The sequence below is a fragment of the Terrapene carolina genome, unplaced genomic scaffold (assembly GCF_002925995.2).
Source record: "Terrapene carolina triunguis isolate 2854851 unplaced genomic scaffold, T_m_triunguis-2.0 Scaffold406, whole genome shotgun sequence".
Classification (NCBI taxonomy): domain Eukaryota; kingdom Metazoa; phylum Chordata; order Testudines; family Emydidae; genus Terrapene; species Terrapene triunguis.
In genome coordinates, this window is record NW_020664757.1 from 733,402 (window position 1) to 749,411 (window position 16,010).

At 46.6% G+C, this 16,010-nt stretch overlaps 1 protein-coding gene across 1 annotated transcript in view; it reads right to left on the bottom strand.

Moving 5' to 3' along the window:
* Positions 1 to 16,010, bottom strand: part of GALNT14 (polypeptide N-acetylgalactosaminyltransferase 14) — a 188,404-nt gene that overhangs the window by 24,596 nt on the left and 147,798 nt on the right. Inside the window, exons 8-10 of the mRNA XM_026658187.2 lie at positions 15,311 to 15,395; positions 13,385 to 13,488; positions 3,535 to 3,661 (exon numbers count right to left, since the gene is read on the bottom strand). Coding sequence (XP_026513972.1) covers positions 3,535 to 3,661; positions 13,385 to 13,488; positions 15,311 to 15,395 — 316 coding nt within the window. The remainder of the gene's footprint in view (positions 1 to 3,534; positions 3,662 to 13,384; positions 13,489 to 15,310; positions 15,396 to 16,010) is intronic.

Genomic DNA, 16,010 nt, shown 5'->3' on the forward strand with positions numbered 1-16,010 from the left:
GAGAGAGAGAAGGGGGGCAGCCAGGGCTTCAGCGGGGCGCTCGCCACGTGGCCCCAACCGCCGCGCCGCTCCAGTCGGCGGGCAGGGAAGGACGCAGACTGCCCTGCCGGGCTTGCTACAGACCTGGCACAGGCAGGGGCAGACAGAGCGCGCAGCCCGCTCCCAGCAGGGCACTCCCCTCCTCCGCGCCACCGCCCCCTACAGGGCGGCCGGATCAGCGAACAAAAACCCCCCCAAAAAAACAGCCGTGCCGCCCTAGGATTGGGCGGAATGCCGCCCCGTAGAATCTGCCGCCCCAAGCACGAGCTTGCTTGGCTGGTGCCTGGAGCCGGCCCTGTTCCCTGTTCCTGCAATTGCTATACAGGATCTAGGCGACAGCTTAGAGGGGGAGTTCCTCATCTTGGCTGGTGTAATAAGATCACTGGATGCTTTGCACCTGTTGTGCCTGGAAGCACAGCTAGTTCTCCTCACAGTAACATCCCAGACAGGCCTGCTTGGGGCTTGGTCTCACAGCTGGTGGGGGTCTCTAAAAGGCTGTATACAATTCGGCTGTTTTGGTTCTCAGGGTTTCAGTCAAATATTTCCTTCATTTCAGGCCATGTGCATTTGCCCTCTTTGCCTCCTTGAGTTTCATTTGAATAAACTCAAAGTGAAACTCAATAGAAACCATTGACACCTCCGGCTTCAATGTGAGACAGAAAATGGCTCAGGTGTTCTCCATATCAGCTCAGAGGTGTGCAGAAGGCTTGCAGACTTTCAGAAATCTTGTGATGACCCTGAGTGGAGTTTAGAGTCAATAACAAACCCCCGAACCAGGTGAGTTTGATGCAGCTTCAGATTTCCTTGCAAATATTTCTTGCTGCTCTATCTCTATTCCCTCACTTCTCTGTGTTTCAGGAATACTCTCTCTGCAAGTGATGGCCTCAGGATTTAATGGTCCAGACCAGGGGTAGGCAACCTATGGCACGCATGCCGAAGGTGGCACGCGAGCTGATTTTCAGTGGCACTCACACTGCCCGGGTCCTGGCCACCAGTCCGGGGGGCTCTGCATTTTAATTTAATTTTAAATGAAGTTTCTTAAACATTTTAAAAACCTTATTTACTTTACATACAACAAGAGCCCTTCTAAAAATGTTAAAATGTATGACTGGCACGCGAAACCTTAAATGAGAGTGAATAAATGAAGACTTGGCACAGCACTTCTGAAAGGTTGCCGACCCCTGGTCCAGACTATCACTGTAAAAACCACCAGATTGTAAACGCCTCAGGGCAGGGACTGACTTTAGATTTATGTCCTGTTTAGCACCAAACTCACTCCTGGCAATTAGCAAGCAACAATTGTCATGTGAATTGTGCATGATTCTGGAACCTGAGCAGTCTTTCACTGACACGGGTGCAGAAAGGAGTGGTAAAGAGGCTGCATGGAAGGAATTAATCCCTGGAAAAAACCTAGAGACATGGACTTTTTTTTTTTTTGGTAATTTCTTTGTACCAGGCTTCTTTTGGGAGCCCTGAAGGGAGACAGGAGTATTGGGTTACCAGAGTCCACACTCCAACCAAATTCACATCTTGGAATACTAGAGGTTAGGGCTACAAGGCAACACAGGGCTCGTCAGGTCCCAGCCCTCAATGCCTTGCTATCGCCTACACACACACACACACACACACGATTCCCCAGAATGTTTTCCAATCCCCTTTTGAATGGTTCTATTGACAATACCCCAGCTACCTCTCACAGTGGCCATTCCATTTGCTTAATTGCTCTTCTTGTTGGAGATGTTCCAACCCAGATCTAAACTCCCCCTATGCTCAAGGGCATTCTGATCAGAGAGTTTGGTTTGGCCTATAATAGAGATGGGAGCCAATGGCAAAACTGGAATCTGGGTTTGAAGCCAAAACTTCGCAAAGTTCAAGGGTGTCTGTACATGAGCTATCAGGTTGGGCTCCTCTCTTTTTCCATTTATTAAAGCTTCTCTTCTTTATTACAAACATTAGAGCCAGAACCTGTTTAAGTTCACCCTGTTCATCCCCAACAGGGACCAGTGCAGGTTTGTTCCCTATAGCACCTTATCAAATACTTTATCTATTCCAGGTTTAAATGACTCCAGTGATGGGGCTTTTGCCACTTCCTGTTCTTTAGTTTAAGGTCCAGACTTCTTGTAATTATTGAAGGCAAGGCCATTCCATCCATGATCGGACTCAAAACTTGTCTCCTTTCTCCTTTATATTTACTAAACATCTGTGTACACCGCTCCTTCACTGCTCCCTTCCTGAAGCTAGGTGATGTGTTCATTTCTGGGCACCTATTTGTGAAGACCCTTTCCTCACCCACTTTGCTGCATGCCAGAAAATCATACCTAACATGCTATAACTGAGAATGGAAATGAAAACATAACTGATTTGTAAGTCTCACCCTCTTCCAACGCCATTAGTCCACGATAAGCCTAAGTAAGACGTATAGTGGACACGTAAGAGGTGACCATGCCGCAGGCAACTGGGTATTCGCATTTGTTGTTAGTTATTCTTATAACATCAAGAAATATACACCAAAAAAAGGGACTCACAAACCCACAGCTTATCTGGGAAACTAACTGGTGATAAACACAACTCTTCCCATCTATGGACAATGCTTTCCTTATTAACATATCAATGGACAGCCCTCAGCTTCGAAACTTGAAAGGGGAAAAAGCCCTTTTGACTCCATTGGCTCTTCTGCACTTTCTCCTTGGCTAACTATTTCCAACACCTTCCCAGAGGGTGAATGGTGCCTTCACAGGGTAATAACTTGGCCATCTTAACTGTGCAACGGAGTGCTTAGTTTTGCCCACATCAGCGTGTGTTTGAAAGGTTTACAAGCACTGGGGTCTATTGGCCTCTAATCAGGCATCCCAAGTCCTGATCTGTCACCCAGCATCCTACATCTTAAGAAGCCAACCACAGTGGAGCTAGTCACTTCCAGCTGTCAGAATTCCAAGCATTCCCGAGGGTCTGCTCTGGAGGCAGCCTCAACTGGGGGGAGGGAAGGGGGTCACACTGTTTGCACCATATCTCAATCTGACACACTGCTCTGACTTGGTCTCCATTATCGCGATGTTCTTGCATGCATTTGGCCCAGATTTTCTGGTCTGGAGGAGCTATCCTCAGCCCCAGGCCAGGATCAGTGGGGACAAGGTAGCATTACAACACTTCTATGTTCCCCTGATTTCAGAACCGCTAGGTGCCAACCTGGTGGCATCTGGGAATCAGCTAGGGGAAGGGGCATTCCCCACCACACCCCTCGTGCTAGGGGACAGGAAAGGTGGCACAGGAACTACTACCACTATGGTGAAGGAATCCCCCGCTCTGGGGAAATCTTGAGGGGCCAAAATGCACTGGGTTTATGTCTGCTTTGGGCTGGGAGACTGTTGAAATGTTGACACGTCTAATCTTTCCCCCTTCATCCATTACTAATGTGGGCTGTGCTCTCCCAGTAACACCCAATTCCTTTTCACATCATTCAGCAGTACATGAAGAAGGCCAGAGCGCAATACCTACTTTATATAGGTGTTGGCGTTTCCCTCTGGAAAGACATAGGGGTGTTTCTTCCGGAACACGTGTCCAACCCGGCTGCAGGGGATAATTTCCAGGCTCCCTCCGCACATCCACACACGGAAGGAGATTTCTGCAAGAGAATCAGCTTCAACCTTTTATCTCCTGACTCCCAGAGCAGGGTGGATCCTGGTTTTCTCTCTCACTTCACCCTCTGCCACACCAAATGCAGGTAAATCCATTATTGGAGGGGCTTTCCTAGGCTCAGCGTTCTTAAAAGTGCATTTCAAAGCTACTTACTCTCTGTTTGAAGTTAGCCCACTTGAAACCAGCCTGTAGCACAGCGGGAAGAGCTAGACTGTAAGACATGCAGCACAGCTTACATCAGAGAAGCATCTTGCTGTTTGTTCCTCTTGTAATTACTTCAGCACTGCATAATTCAGAGCCACGTCCCTCCACGGGGGCTCACCAAGAAAGGGTATGAAGTCAGTTTGTTAATGATTGTAACATGCCTTTAGAAGGCCCACATTTTTATGAATCAGGGCCTGATCCTGCACTGAGCTGATCATGAAAGGTCCTGAGCACCCTTCAGCTCCCATTGGACTCAATGGGAGCTCAGGGTGTTTGATGCATCCCAGGAAGTGCTCAGCATCTTGTACGATGGGGCCCGGGTGCCTGTGCTGCATGCACACGTACAACAAGGTCACTCAAACACACATTTGCCCGCGCAGCTCCGTGCAGAATCAGCCTGGAAAACAGAGCTGCTGGTGTCAGGAAATTTAGTCCAAATTGCCCACAGCCAGTTTCTGAATGTCTGGGTGGGCCTTTTTGGAAGCATTTATATCCCCAGTGGATCAGTTGATTCAATACTCGAGTCACTGGGTGAAATTCTGTGGCTGTGTTATGCAGGAGGTGAGACTAGATGATCTTATGATCCTTTCTGGCCTTAAAATCTATAAATCTGACACCTCGTTGCCAGATCACCACCTTTAGACAGAACAGGGATTCGCACACCCCTTGGGAAACAGCGAGAAAATAAGAAGAAACCAGTTTCACAGTTTCTTGTATCCTGGGTGATGATGGTGATTTTTGAAATCGTAGTGCAATATTTAGCACTCATCAAGCTTTACAAACATTGACTCGCTCCTCCCCTGGAAGACAGGAAAGTACTGTTTCCCCTGTTTTACTGTTGAATCACAGAAACGGGGCATGAAAGACGCCCATTAGATCATCCAGTCCATTGCCCTGTCTATGCAGGATTGTTCCTTACACTCCATTTTGCAGTGTTAGCACAATGGTGCTGCTCAGTGGCTACTTCAATACAAATAACAACCAATAACAACGGGGCAGATTTTTAAGGCACAGGTGGTGCTTACGTGCCTAACTCCCATAGAGTCAGTGGGAGTTCGGCACCTATCTGCCATTTGTACCTTTGAAATGTCCCCCAACTGGCCTAGTTTAAAAAGTCCTAAGAGACGGCTCTTCCACCTCTTCGCTTAGGAGATTATTCCTCAGCTTAATCCATCTCACTGTCAGGAGGTCTGACCTGACATTCAGCTTTCTTAATTCCACCCCATTAATCTCAGTTACACCTCATGCATCACTCTAATGGTTCTTCGCTCTCCCTGTGAACACCCTGCAAGTATATGTGGAGGGTTATGTCCCCACCTTTGTCACAGGGTGATCAAGCTCTCAAAACAATCTTTGGCTCTTAACATTTTCCCTGATAATTTCTGCTGCTCTCCTCAGAACGCTCAGTTCGTTAATATCAGTTCGTTGGCGAAGCACTGGAATGGGTTACCTAGGGAGGTGGTGGAATCTCCTTCCTTAGAGGTTTTTAAGGTCAGGCTTGACAAAGCCCTGGCTGGGATGAGTTAGTTGGGGATTGGTCCTGCTTTGAGCAGGGGGTTGGACTAGATGACCTCCTGAGGTCCCTTCCAACCCTGATATTCTATGATTCTTTGATCTGATGGGGGAAACTGAGGCACAGAGGTTAGGTGACTTCTCCAAGCCACATAGAAAGTCAGTGACAGAGCCAGCACCAGATCTCGAGATGTCCCTGGGTCTCAGACCATTAGACAAGGCTTTCCCTCTTTCTCTCCATTTGAGGGTTGAGTTCCCTGATAGGGAGGGACTCCTCCTGTATGCCCTCTCACTTGGCATTGGGATGGTTACTGTACAATTTTTGTTCTAATTCATGGAAACGTATCAATCACTCAACTTTTGTAAAAGGTATTTTTTAAATATATAAAACTCAAATTTGGCGGGCAAAATTGGGTGAGTATCCCTTTAAGTACGGTGATAATATTATCAGGTAGGGCAAAACAGCCAGTCATGATCATAGCACTCATGTGACAGCAATGAGCCGCATATGAACTACTTTGGGGGTTGTCCAGACACAGCTGTTCCCAGCCCTCACCACACACCGCAGCTTCTCTATGGGAAAACACAGGAGAAACTAAACTAGCTGCAAAGCCGTCTTGACTTTGGGATGCTTGACATCTGGATCCAAATTTCATGGCTTGAGCCCATCTCTAACGACAAGGCCCCAGCAGGAGGTGCTGCCATAGGTTGGGAGAGGAAGCACAGCAGGCGGAACAGATGCGAGTGCCTCCTTTCAGAGGTCCCCTCCCTGCTGCCACTCCCCCCACCCCTTTCCCTTTTGCTGCGGCATTTATTGAGGAGAAAGTGCCAGCGAGAAGCGGAGCCTCACAACTCGCCCAAGGCGGGTATTAATGGGCCAATAAAACGTGCCCTTGTGCCATGTCTTAGTGCTATATTGGGAGCCACCTTCATCGCAAGAGAAAGGAAATGAGATCAGTGAGGGGTTTGGAGGCTCTAAGCTGTTACATTCAGCTCTCTTCACACCCGAGTGCTGTTCTTCATTTACCCGTGTGTCGCGTGCTGAGTATCGCTGCAATCAAAAGGGGGCACTGATGGTGCAGCTGCTTGGGCTAACTGCATTCATTCATCCCTCTTCCCTCCCCTTTCTGTTCAGCCCGCCACAGACTATGGCTCTCTGAAGGGTTTAGCGAGAAGGGGGGCTGTATATTTCAACCCCCTGCTTGCTTGTGTCTTCAGGCACAATGAAGAGGAAGGACAATGTCATTTCAGTGCACTGAAAGCATAGTACTCATGCTGCAGGAGACACTCTGTAAGCAAAGAATCAACTTCCAAACATCTAGGAGCCTTGCAGATACCGGGCCTAATCCCAGCAGGGGCAATTCAAAGCCTTCATTTCTTCCCAGCTTACTGGGTATGGAAATAATACTTGGCGTTATCTACATCTCCTTCCCTCCAAGGATCTGAGAGTGCTACTGTAATAAGTAATCCTCACAACCCCCCTGAGGGAGGTGGTTTTATGCTCATTTAACAGATGGAGAAACTGAGGCACTGCAAGGTTAAAGCATGTATCCAAGTCACACAGAGCCAGGAATAGAGGCCAGATGCCCTGGTACCTAGACCTGTCCCTAAACCTAAAAAACATTTCTGGAGTTTAAAGCCAATCCCTGGTGTATTGTTATTTTTGCCTCTGTTACTACTAAATTCCATCCATGTTCTGTTAAATACGTTTCAGGAAGCTGGTGTGTAACAGAAAGTGTCAGACTCTAAAGTATCTCCAGCTCAGCCACGCAGGGCTCTGTCCTGACAGGGGAACACTCTTCTGCTTGTACCACGACTCCCTCCTATTTTTCCTGTCACGGTTTGCCACCCTCTTGACGCAGCTACAACTCTGCACACCTGAGTTACATGGCACATGGAACCAAGGCCTGACAAGGGGAACTGCAATGTCTGCAGAGAGGGAAAGACGGCAGACAAACAGAGACAGCAAAGCAGAGGGTGGACTGGGTGGTGGAAGGGATTGCTAATGGGCTACCAAGCCGTTCTTTGCTAGGTCTCCAGCCTGAATCCATTCAGGGTTGGTACTCAATGGACATTACCACTATCCAAAGGATGTTCAGTGGTCTACATGAAATAAGTCTCACTGTAATACTACCAGCTAAGTGTCCACATCCCATTTAGCATCTCTGCTGGCACTCTCGGCAAAGAAAGTGAATGGCCAGGGGGACTAACCACCCCTGCCACAGTCCTAGCCATGGTCCCTGCAGGTCAGGTTTGAGGTGTGCTGGAGTGGGATGAAGCAACTTCAATCTGCAGGCTGACGCTCGGCAGCCTGGCACCAGCTGCGGTACATTCACTGACAAAGAGCTCAAGATGAAGTTTCAAACCAGTTTGGGCACTGACAACATCCCCAAAGCCCTCTCTCTAATCTGAATGCAGATTCCAACTTGCTTTTGTTTTCGATGGAGTCTGGCAGTCCCCTCTGGCTGGCAATCGCACTGCCATAAAGCAGCGGAGCTAAGTTGTTAATGTTGGGGGAAAAAAACAAAAACAAAAAACCCCCGCTGCAGTGCTACATCGTATTCCCAGTGCTCTATCTAATTAGGAAGAAGAGTAAATCACCAAAGGGCTGAAATGTATTTCACTGCAAATATAATGAAAGGAACAATCAGTCATTCCAGTCCTGCAGAATGCACCACAAGATCCTGATTTCCCCGTCACTTACCCTGAAGCCAATGGAGTTGCTCTGGCGCAAGTGAGATCAGAATCCGGCCCCATGAGTGTTTGGCACAGGGGAGATTCTGCTCTGTCACCGCTGGAAGGTGAGCAGCTCTGTGACTAGGACACTGAGGGGCATGTTCTGACCTCCCTCAGTGGGGCTGTGCCAAGGTGAGAGCAGGAGCTAACCTCACATAGCTTGCGGCACAAGGACACCGCTTTACTGTCACTGTGTTAACTTCTTTGGTCCATTTTGTGTCATATTGCTTTCCCTTTTACACACAAGCTGTCGTCCTGCTTCTCAGCAACCTCGTGTCGGAGTGCTCCCAGCTCGCTGAACGAGCAGTCATTGCCTGTTATGAAGGGTCAGTTACATCACCGTTGCCGCAGGGAGAAGCCAACTTTCCCTCTCTGGGCCAGGGAGACTCACTGTGGTCCAGGTGGGGTTTCCACCCTGCCTACCCTCAGGAACTCTGCTGGTGGAGGATACCAAAGAGACGATTATTGCTGCTATTACACCAGTGCCCAGAAGCTGCAACCAAGATCAAGGCCCCTGTGTGCTAGGACCTGTATATACACAGTCAGAAACATTCTCTGCCTCAAAGAGCTTACAGGAGGCCCAGCGAGATGAAGTGGCTTGTAATCCAAAGTCACGCTGCGGGTTAGTGGTACAATTGGGAACCAAACCCAGGTCTCCTGCCAGTCCAGGGCCTTCCATAAAGAGTGTCTCCTCCAGCCTCCATAATCATAATCCAGGGTTGGCCAATGTCACTCGTTTTTGCACTTCATGGGACCCCTACAACTCTTGACTAGCTTAATCTAGCAATGGGATGGGCAAGCCCCATGGCTAGCAAAACTTGAGTCTGTTACAGGTTGAACCTTGGTTAAATGCTGCTTGGGACTCCATGACCATGGCTGCCCTCTGATACTGGGAAGGTAAGAACACTACATGATCAGGGCCAGCCTCAAAGGGAACTTCGTTAATAATGAAAACAGCCAGTGACATAACATAGGTTAGAACAATGTATAAGGGGTATAAACCCTCATGCTTCAGGGTGTAAACCAACTGCTAACTAACGGGTTAGGAAGAAACTTCTCCTATGGGCAGGCTATTCTATAACTGTCCATTTTGGTCCCTTGCTGGAATGAGGATACCGGACTAGATGGACCACACGTCTGATCCAGCATGGCACGTCCTACATTTATGTTTAGTTTTCTTTGCAAAGACATGTTTTAGACGATTAATCCAAGAGGGAGAAAAAGGCTCACTGCGGCTTTTTGTGATGAATTTCTTCAGACAGCAGTGCAAGCAAGACCAGATGCTGCAGGTCAGACCACTGGCAAGAAATTCTCTCTCACGCACACACTTTACATGGTGAGAAAGAAATAAAATACTTTAGAGAAATAGTGTATGGAAGACAACAATAGCACTAGACAATGGATGGGATTATTGTAAAACATGAGCATCTGTTCCTATGGATCCCTGACAGCGGTGCTACATCTGTTAAGACAGGATTTTTTTCGTTGCTAGCCACAGTCCCCAGAGGTGCTGAAGTATTAAAACCAGCTTAAGATCTGTCTCCCTATCATCAAGTGCCTCGTTCTTCTTTCATGACTGCAAGCCTACCCGATCCGATCCGCAGCATCATTACAGCTGCAAACAGAAACAAGCCCAGCCTGATCTTTCTGTCTGACATGGTGAACAGGGACAGTATATCACCTATTTAACCTCTCCATCGAGGCTCAGAGCTAGGAGCTCCCCAATGGACAGGTGTGAACACAGAGGGCAGAGGTGGATTTAGATTACTAGAAGCACAGGGCCCAAAATCCACTTGCCATCGAACTATATAGGGGAGGTGTGCTCAACTTTTTCCATGCTGGGACCTCTCTTCCACCTAGCCAAGGTCTGGCTGGGAACCTCTCTCCGATTTAGCAGTATAGGCATGGTAGGGTTGTCACAGCCTTCTGATGATTTTTTTTCATAGATTCATAGATTCCAAGGCCAGGACGGACCACTGTGATCATCTAGTCTGACCTCCTGTATGACACAGGCCATAGAACTTCCCCAAAATAATTCCTAGAGCAGAGCTTTTAGAAAAACATCCCATCTTGATTCAAAAGCTGGCCGTGATGGAGAATCCACCATGATGTTCGGTAAATTGTTCCATTGATTAGTTTAAAAGAGTACCTCTTATTTCCAGTTTGAATTGGTCTAGCTTCAACTTCCAGCCATTGGCTGATGTTTTACATTTCTCTGCTAGACTGAGGAGCCCATTATTAAATATTTGTGCCCCATGTAGACACTGATAGCCTGTAATAAAGCAACCCCTTACCTTTTCTTTCTTAAGATAAATAGCTTGAGATTCTTTACTCTATCACTATACAGCATGTTTTCTAATCCTTTAATCATTCTTGTGGCTCTTCTTTGAACCGTCTCCAATTTATTAACATCCTTTTTGAATCGTGGACACAGAACTGGACACAGTATTCCTGCAGCAGTCACACCAATGCCAAATACAGAGGTAAAATAACCTCTCTGCTCCTACTCAAGATTCCCATTTATGCATCCCAGGATCGCTGTTTTGGCCACGGCATTGCACTGGGAGCTCATGTCCAGCTGAATCTCCACCATGACCCCTTAATCTTTTTCAGAGGCATTGCTTCCCAGGATAGAGTCCCCCGTCCTGTAAGTATGGCCTAAAATCTCTGTTCCTAGATATAAAGATTTACATTTAGCTCTATTAAAAACACACATTGTTTGCTTGCACCCAGTTTCCCAAGTGATCCAGATCACTATGAATCAATGATCTGTCCTCTTTGATTTTACCACTATCTCAATTTTTGTGTCATTGGCCAAACTTTATCAGTCATGATTTAATGTCTTTTTCCAGATCATTAATAAAAATGTTAAATAGTGCTAGGCCAAGAACTGATCCTTGTGGGACCCCACTAGAATAATGATTCCCCATTTACAATTATATTTTGAGACCTATCAGTTAGCCAGTTTTTAATCCATTTAATGTGTGCCATGTTAATTTTTTATTGTTCTAGATTTTTAAATCAAAATGTTGTGCAGTATCAAGTCAGTTACATCAACACTATTACCACTTTTATCAACAAAACTTGTAATCTCATAAAAAAAATACCGATTTAGTTTGACAGGATCCATTTTCCAGAAACCAACATTGATTTGCATTAATTATATTACCCTCCTTTAAATCTTTTAATTCTATTAATTAAGTTCTGTATCAGTTGCTTTATTATCTTGCCTGGGATGACTAACAGGCTTATAATTACCCAGGTCATCCCATTTACTCTTTTAAAAAATTGGCACCATGTTAGCTTTCTTTCAGTCTTCTGAAACTTTCACATTGCTCCAAGACTTCTTGAAAATCAATATTAACAATCCAGCAAGCTTCTCAGCTAGCTCTTTTAAAACTCTTGAATAGAAATTAACTGGACTGATGATTTGCAAATGTCTAATTTTAGTAGCTGCTGTTAACATTCTCCAGAGACACAAATGGAATGGAAAGTGTGTGATCATCACTATATGATGAAACTATATCATCTGTTTTGCCTCAAATACAGAACAGAAATCGTTATTGAATGATTCTGCCTTTTCTACATTATTATTGATAATTCTATCATTGCCATCTATTAGCGGACCAATACCATTGCCAGGATTCTTTTTGTTCTTAATATATTTTAAAATATCTCCTTATTGTCCTTAACTCCACTGGCCATATATGCCTCCTTGTATCCCTTGGCTTCCCTTATCAATTTTCTACAATGCTGAACTTCTGATTTATATTCTTTACTATCAACTTCCCCTTTCTTCAATTTGTTATATATTATTCTTTTATTTTTTTACAGATGCCTTCACTTCCCCTCTAAACCAGTTTGGTCTTTTAACCAGTAAAACCTTCTTCCTTGATTGTGGCTTTTGGGGCCTCTAGTAAGGTGTTCTTAAATGATTCCAAATTATCATTCACATTTTTCTGATAAATTCTTCATCCCAGCTGATTTGGCTCATAATTGTTTTCAGCTTTGTGAAACTGGCCTCATTAAAGCACTCTCTATATATTACTGATCTGCACTTTATGCTGCTTGCACATTATAAATGTTATCAAGTCATGATCACTTGTGCTAAGCTGTTTGCAACACCCCTCACCTCCCCCTTCGAGAATGCCTGAGCTACTATTTCAGGCACGCTGCAAATTCAGGCAGGTATTGATGCATCCATTCACATTTTCAAGATTATGTCACATGCATCCGACGAAGTGGGCATTCACCCACGAAAGCTTATGCTCCAATACATCTGTTAGTCTTAAGGGTGCCACAGGATTCTTTGTTGCTTTTTACAGATCCAGACTAACACAGCTACCCCTCTGATACTTAAGATTATGTCTGTGAACGTAAGAGCTAGAAACGTAGTTGGATGTTTTAAAGAAAAAAGTAAGAATGGGAGATTACTAGCAGTTCCCCAGTAACATGTTCACAATCACCAGGTTGAGAATCTTTGGTTTAGCGTATTTAGCAACATTGTATCTATCACCATGGAGGAGATGGACTACTATAGACCAATAAGGGCAGCCCTTTCAGTGTTGGAACACTTTGAGACATTGAAAGGCTCTCATACTTGCCCAGGATACAGATGAAAATAACTAGGGGAAACCATTCAGAACATTTGGAGTGAACCCAGTATTAGTCAGACACTACTTGAGAGTATGGGTGGCACGTGGTAAACACCCCCACCCCCCCCCCGTTCAGGGAAGCTAGCCCCAGGCCCTACCCCTTCCACTCGAGGCCCCGCCTCTACCTTGCCCCTTCTGCCCTCTTCCCCCACCAGAATCCCCCACCACAGCCAGGGGAGCCCCACCCCAACTCTGGAGCACCAGCCCGCCCCAGCCCCAGGTGGCCCCAGCCCCGGAACACCAGCTGGCCCCAGCCCCGGAACACCAGCTGGCCCCAGCCCAGCCAGCCGGTCCGAGCACCTGCCCCAGGTGCCCCAAGTCCTAGGCCACCAGCCAGCTTGCCCTAGCCCCAGCCCCAGCCCACTTCGGAGGAGAGGCTGAGCAAGGGCGGGAAGAGGAGCTGCCTGGTCTGGGGCCATGGGGGAAGACTGGGATGCAGAAGGGGGCCTCAGGGTGGAGCATGGGTGGGCCATGCCTGGCTGTTTCAGGAGGCTTAGCCGCCCCTGGCCCATGATACCCGCCGGCCATACTTGAGAGGAAAAGCCAGCCCCATCTCTTGGGAGGATGAAGATCCACATGTCCCTGCAACAACAGAGACTCACCAAAGTTCTCCCCACCCCAGATATCCATGGCAGTGTCGTACTTCCCCAGGTGGTTGAACCAGGCTTTGTCGATCACAAAGAGCCCCCCTGCAATGATCGGAGTCCTGCAGAGATACAAAGGGAAGAGGGGACAAGCTCTTACTCAAACATTGGAGCAGAACCCGAGATGCACAATAAGCCACTTCCTTTCTCTTCCTATTCTGCTCTCAGATGGATATATCTGTGAATCTTCCTATTACCTCGAAACAAGGACACATGTCTCAACAAGGCAGAGCCATTTAACTCGTTGGCTTGGTATTTTTCTGTCAATCATAAACTGCCTGGCACTTAAAATCAGGCTAATGCACCCAATAGCTCAACTCCTACAAGCCCAGAGTTCACAGCCCTAATTGTAGGCTTCAGAACCAAAAATGCACTTAGCACTTGGAGATTATTTACATGACATGACCTAAACGGCCTTTGTGACGTATCTTATTGGGAGCACCATTGCAACAGGGAGAGGAAACCTGTGCCTATTCAACAAGGGATTTTTAAAAGCCATCACTGTGAGTTTGATCCAGGGTTTCTCAAACTGAGGGTCCTGACCCAAAAGGGGGTCACAAGACTATTGTAGGGGAGGTTGCAAGAGCGGCAGCTGCTGGCTGGGTGCCCAGCTCTGAAGGCACCATCACCAGCAGCAGCGCAGAAGTAAGGGTGGTGTGGTGGGGGGGCAGTTTGTCCCTTTTTAGGGGGGGTCGTCACATTTCTACGAGCCTGTGCCAAGTCCTGCAAACATGTACTATTAAGGTGCATTGGATTTGTCTCAGGTCTCATGGTCTCGCTGCACCGCGAGGGGGCTCCAATTGTTTTTGCAAGGCAGGACAATCACAGAAATGAGATGGGGCATCGGGAGATGAACATGAGCTCGTTACAAGAACCAGGGTAAGAAATAACAAGATTTGGTTCCCCATGGTGTGTGTCCTCTGCATCATTTCTGGACCTCTGAGCTTTCACCACCACATTCCTTATTCCATGCTGCACGTCACAACAACAATACTTCTGTTCAAGGACCGGACAAAATACCAGCCAACACCATACCTCAGCCAGCAACAAGGGGTGATAATGAGTAAGGTGAGGCACTCCCTCCAGTCCAAGGGATGAGGACAGATTTTTTTCTCTTCCTGATTTGATTAACTCTCCTGAGATTCATCACTCACTTCCTATTACCTTCAGACTTGCTGTCCACCCTTTAGGCAGCTTAGAAGGGCAAGGCTGGTTGGGAAGGTGTGATCTGGATCACCTGCTTTCATCAAGGGTTTCACCCTTTTTCAAGGATTCCTCTTGTTTTGGGGTAAAATATGAGTTGTGAGAAGTAAAGTAAGAGTCTTTGTTGAGGGGAGAAGGCTGGATGAACTAGGAGCCTTCGCCTATTTTTACTTAGCCTTTTGGGGAGGAGGGAAACATGTGGAGCCCTTAAGCCCTACCTTATTACAACAATAATAATAATAATAATAATAATAATTGTGACCCTGTGTTGTAAAACCCAAAGTAAACTGGAACTCAGGACAGATCCATCAGACTCAGGACTGTTATGGGACGGGTGGGAGTACCTATCCATCTCCTCCATGGTGCCATATATGTTAAACCAGGTCCCTAATTAGGTAATTAGATTTCCTTCTGGACCAGCTAAATAGAACCGTGTGCTGTATCTACAGAATTGGGCAATATCTCCAGTCAGGGTCATATCCACAGCTGGTGAAGTCAACGGAAAGACTCCCGTAGACTTCAATGGTCTTTGAATCTACTCCTTAATGTGCAAATTTCCCTGCAAGTGAAAAGGGCAAAAATCAGACAAGGCGCTGGATGGTGCCTAGCTGGCACTAACTTCCACAGGAGAAAGCCCTCCATTCACCCCAGTTTTCCCCCCTTCGCTGCCATGCTACTTACTTAATGGGTTCTGTAGGATCAATTCGTTTGGCTTTCTGCTCTGGGGAAAGCTGTTCCCATTTGAAATGTAGACTCCAATCAAACCCTACGAACAAAGTAGAGAAGGACCATGGTGAACTTGGAGATGGACACAAACTAGGAGACCACCAAACCCATCCCCTAATCAGCACAGAATTGTTTCTGATTCTCCAGTTTCAAATGACTCAGATAATCGGGCTGCAGCCAGTTCTCTTAGGAGACGATTCCAGTGTCTAACACATTTAAATATTACAAACAATAAACTACAAGAAAGGAAAGTTACATTGCAATGTCCAGCACTCAAAAGTCAGGAAGTGCCAGAAGAAAGATGGCCTGTACAGCCTTAATTCAGCACCCTTATGCATATGCATTAGGATACAGTCTTTAACTACATGAGCACACACTATTGTCTTCACAGGAGCCCTGCCTCATTCAGTGAACAGAATGGACAGGGCTCAGTTGATGATCAGCAATTTAATATTTCATTTTACCACCATTGTTCAACATGTGGGCCCATGGCCTTATTTATTTATTATTAATTTCCTCATGGGCTTTCGTATGGTGCTCATCACTGTAATACTGGAGGGGTTCACAAGCATTAGCAAATTTACCTTCACAATCCCCCTATAGGATGATGGGGTGATATTATTAGGGAGGAGGGATAGCTCAGTGGTTTGAGCAT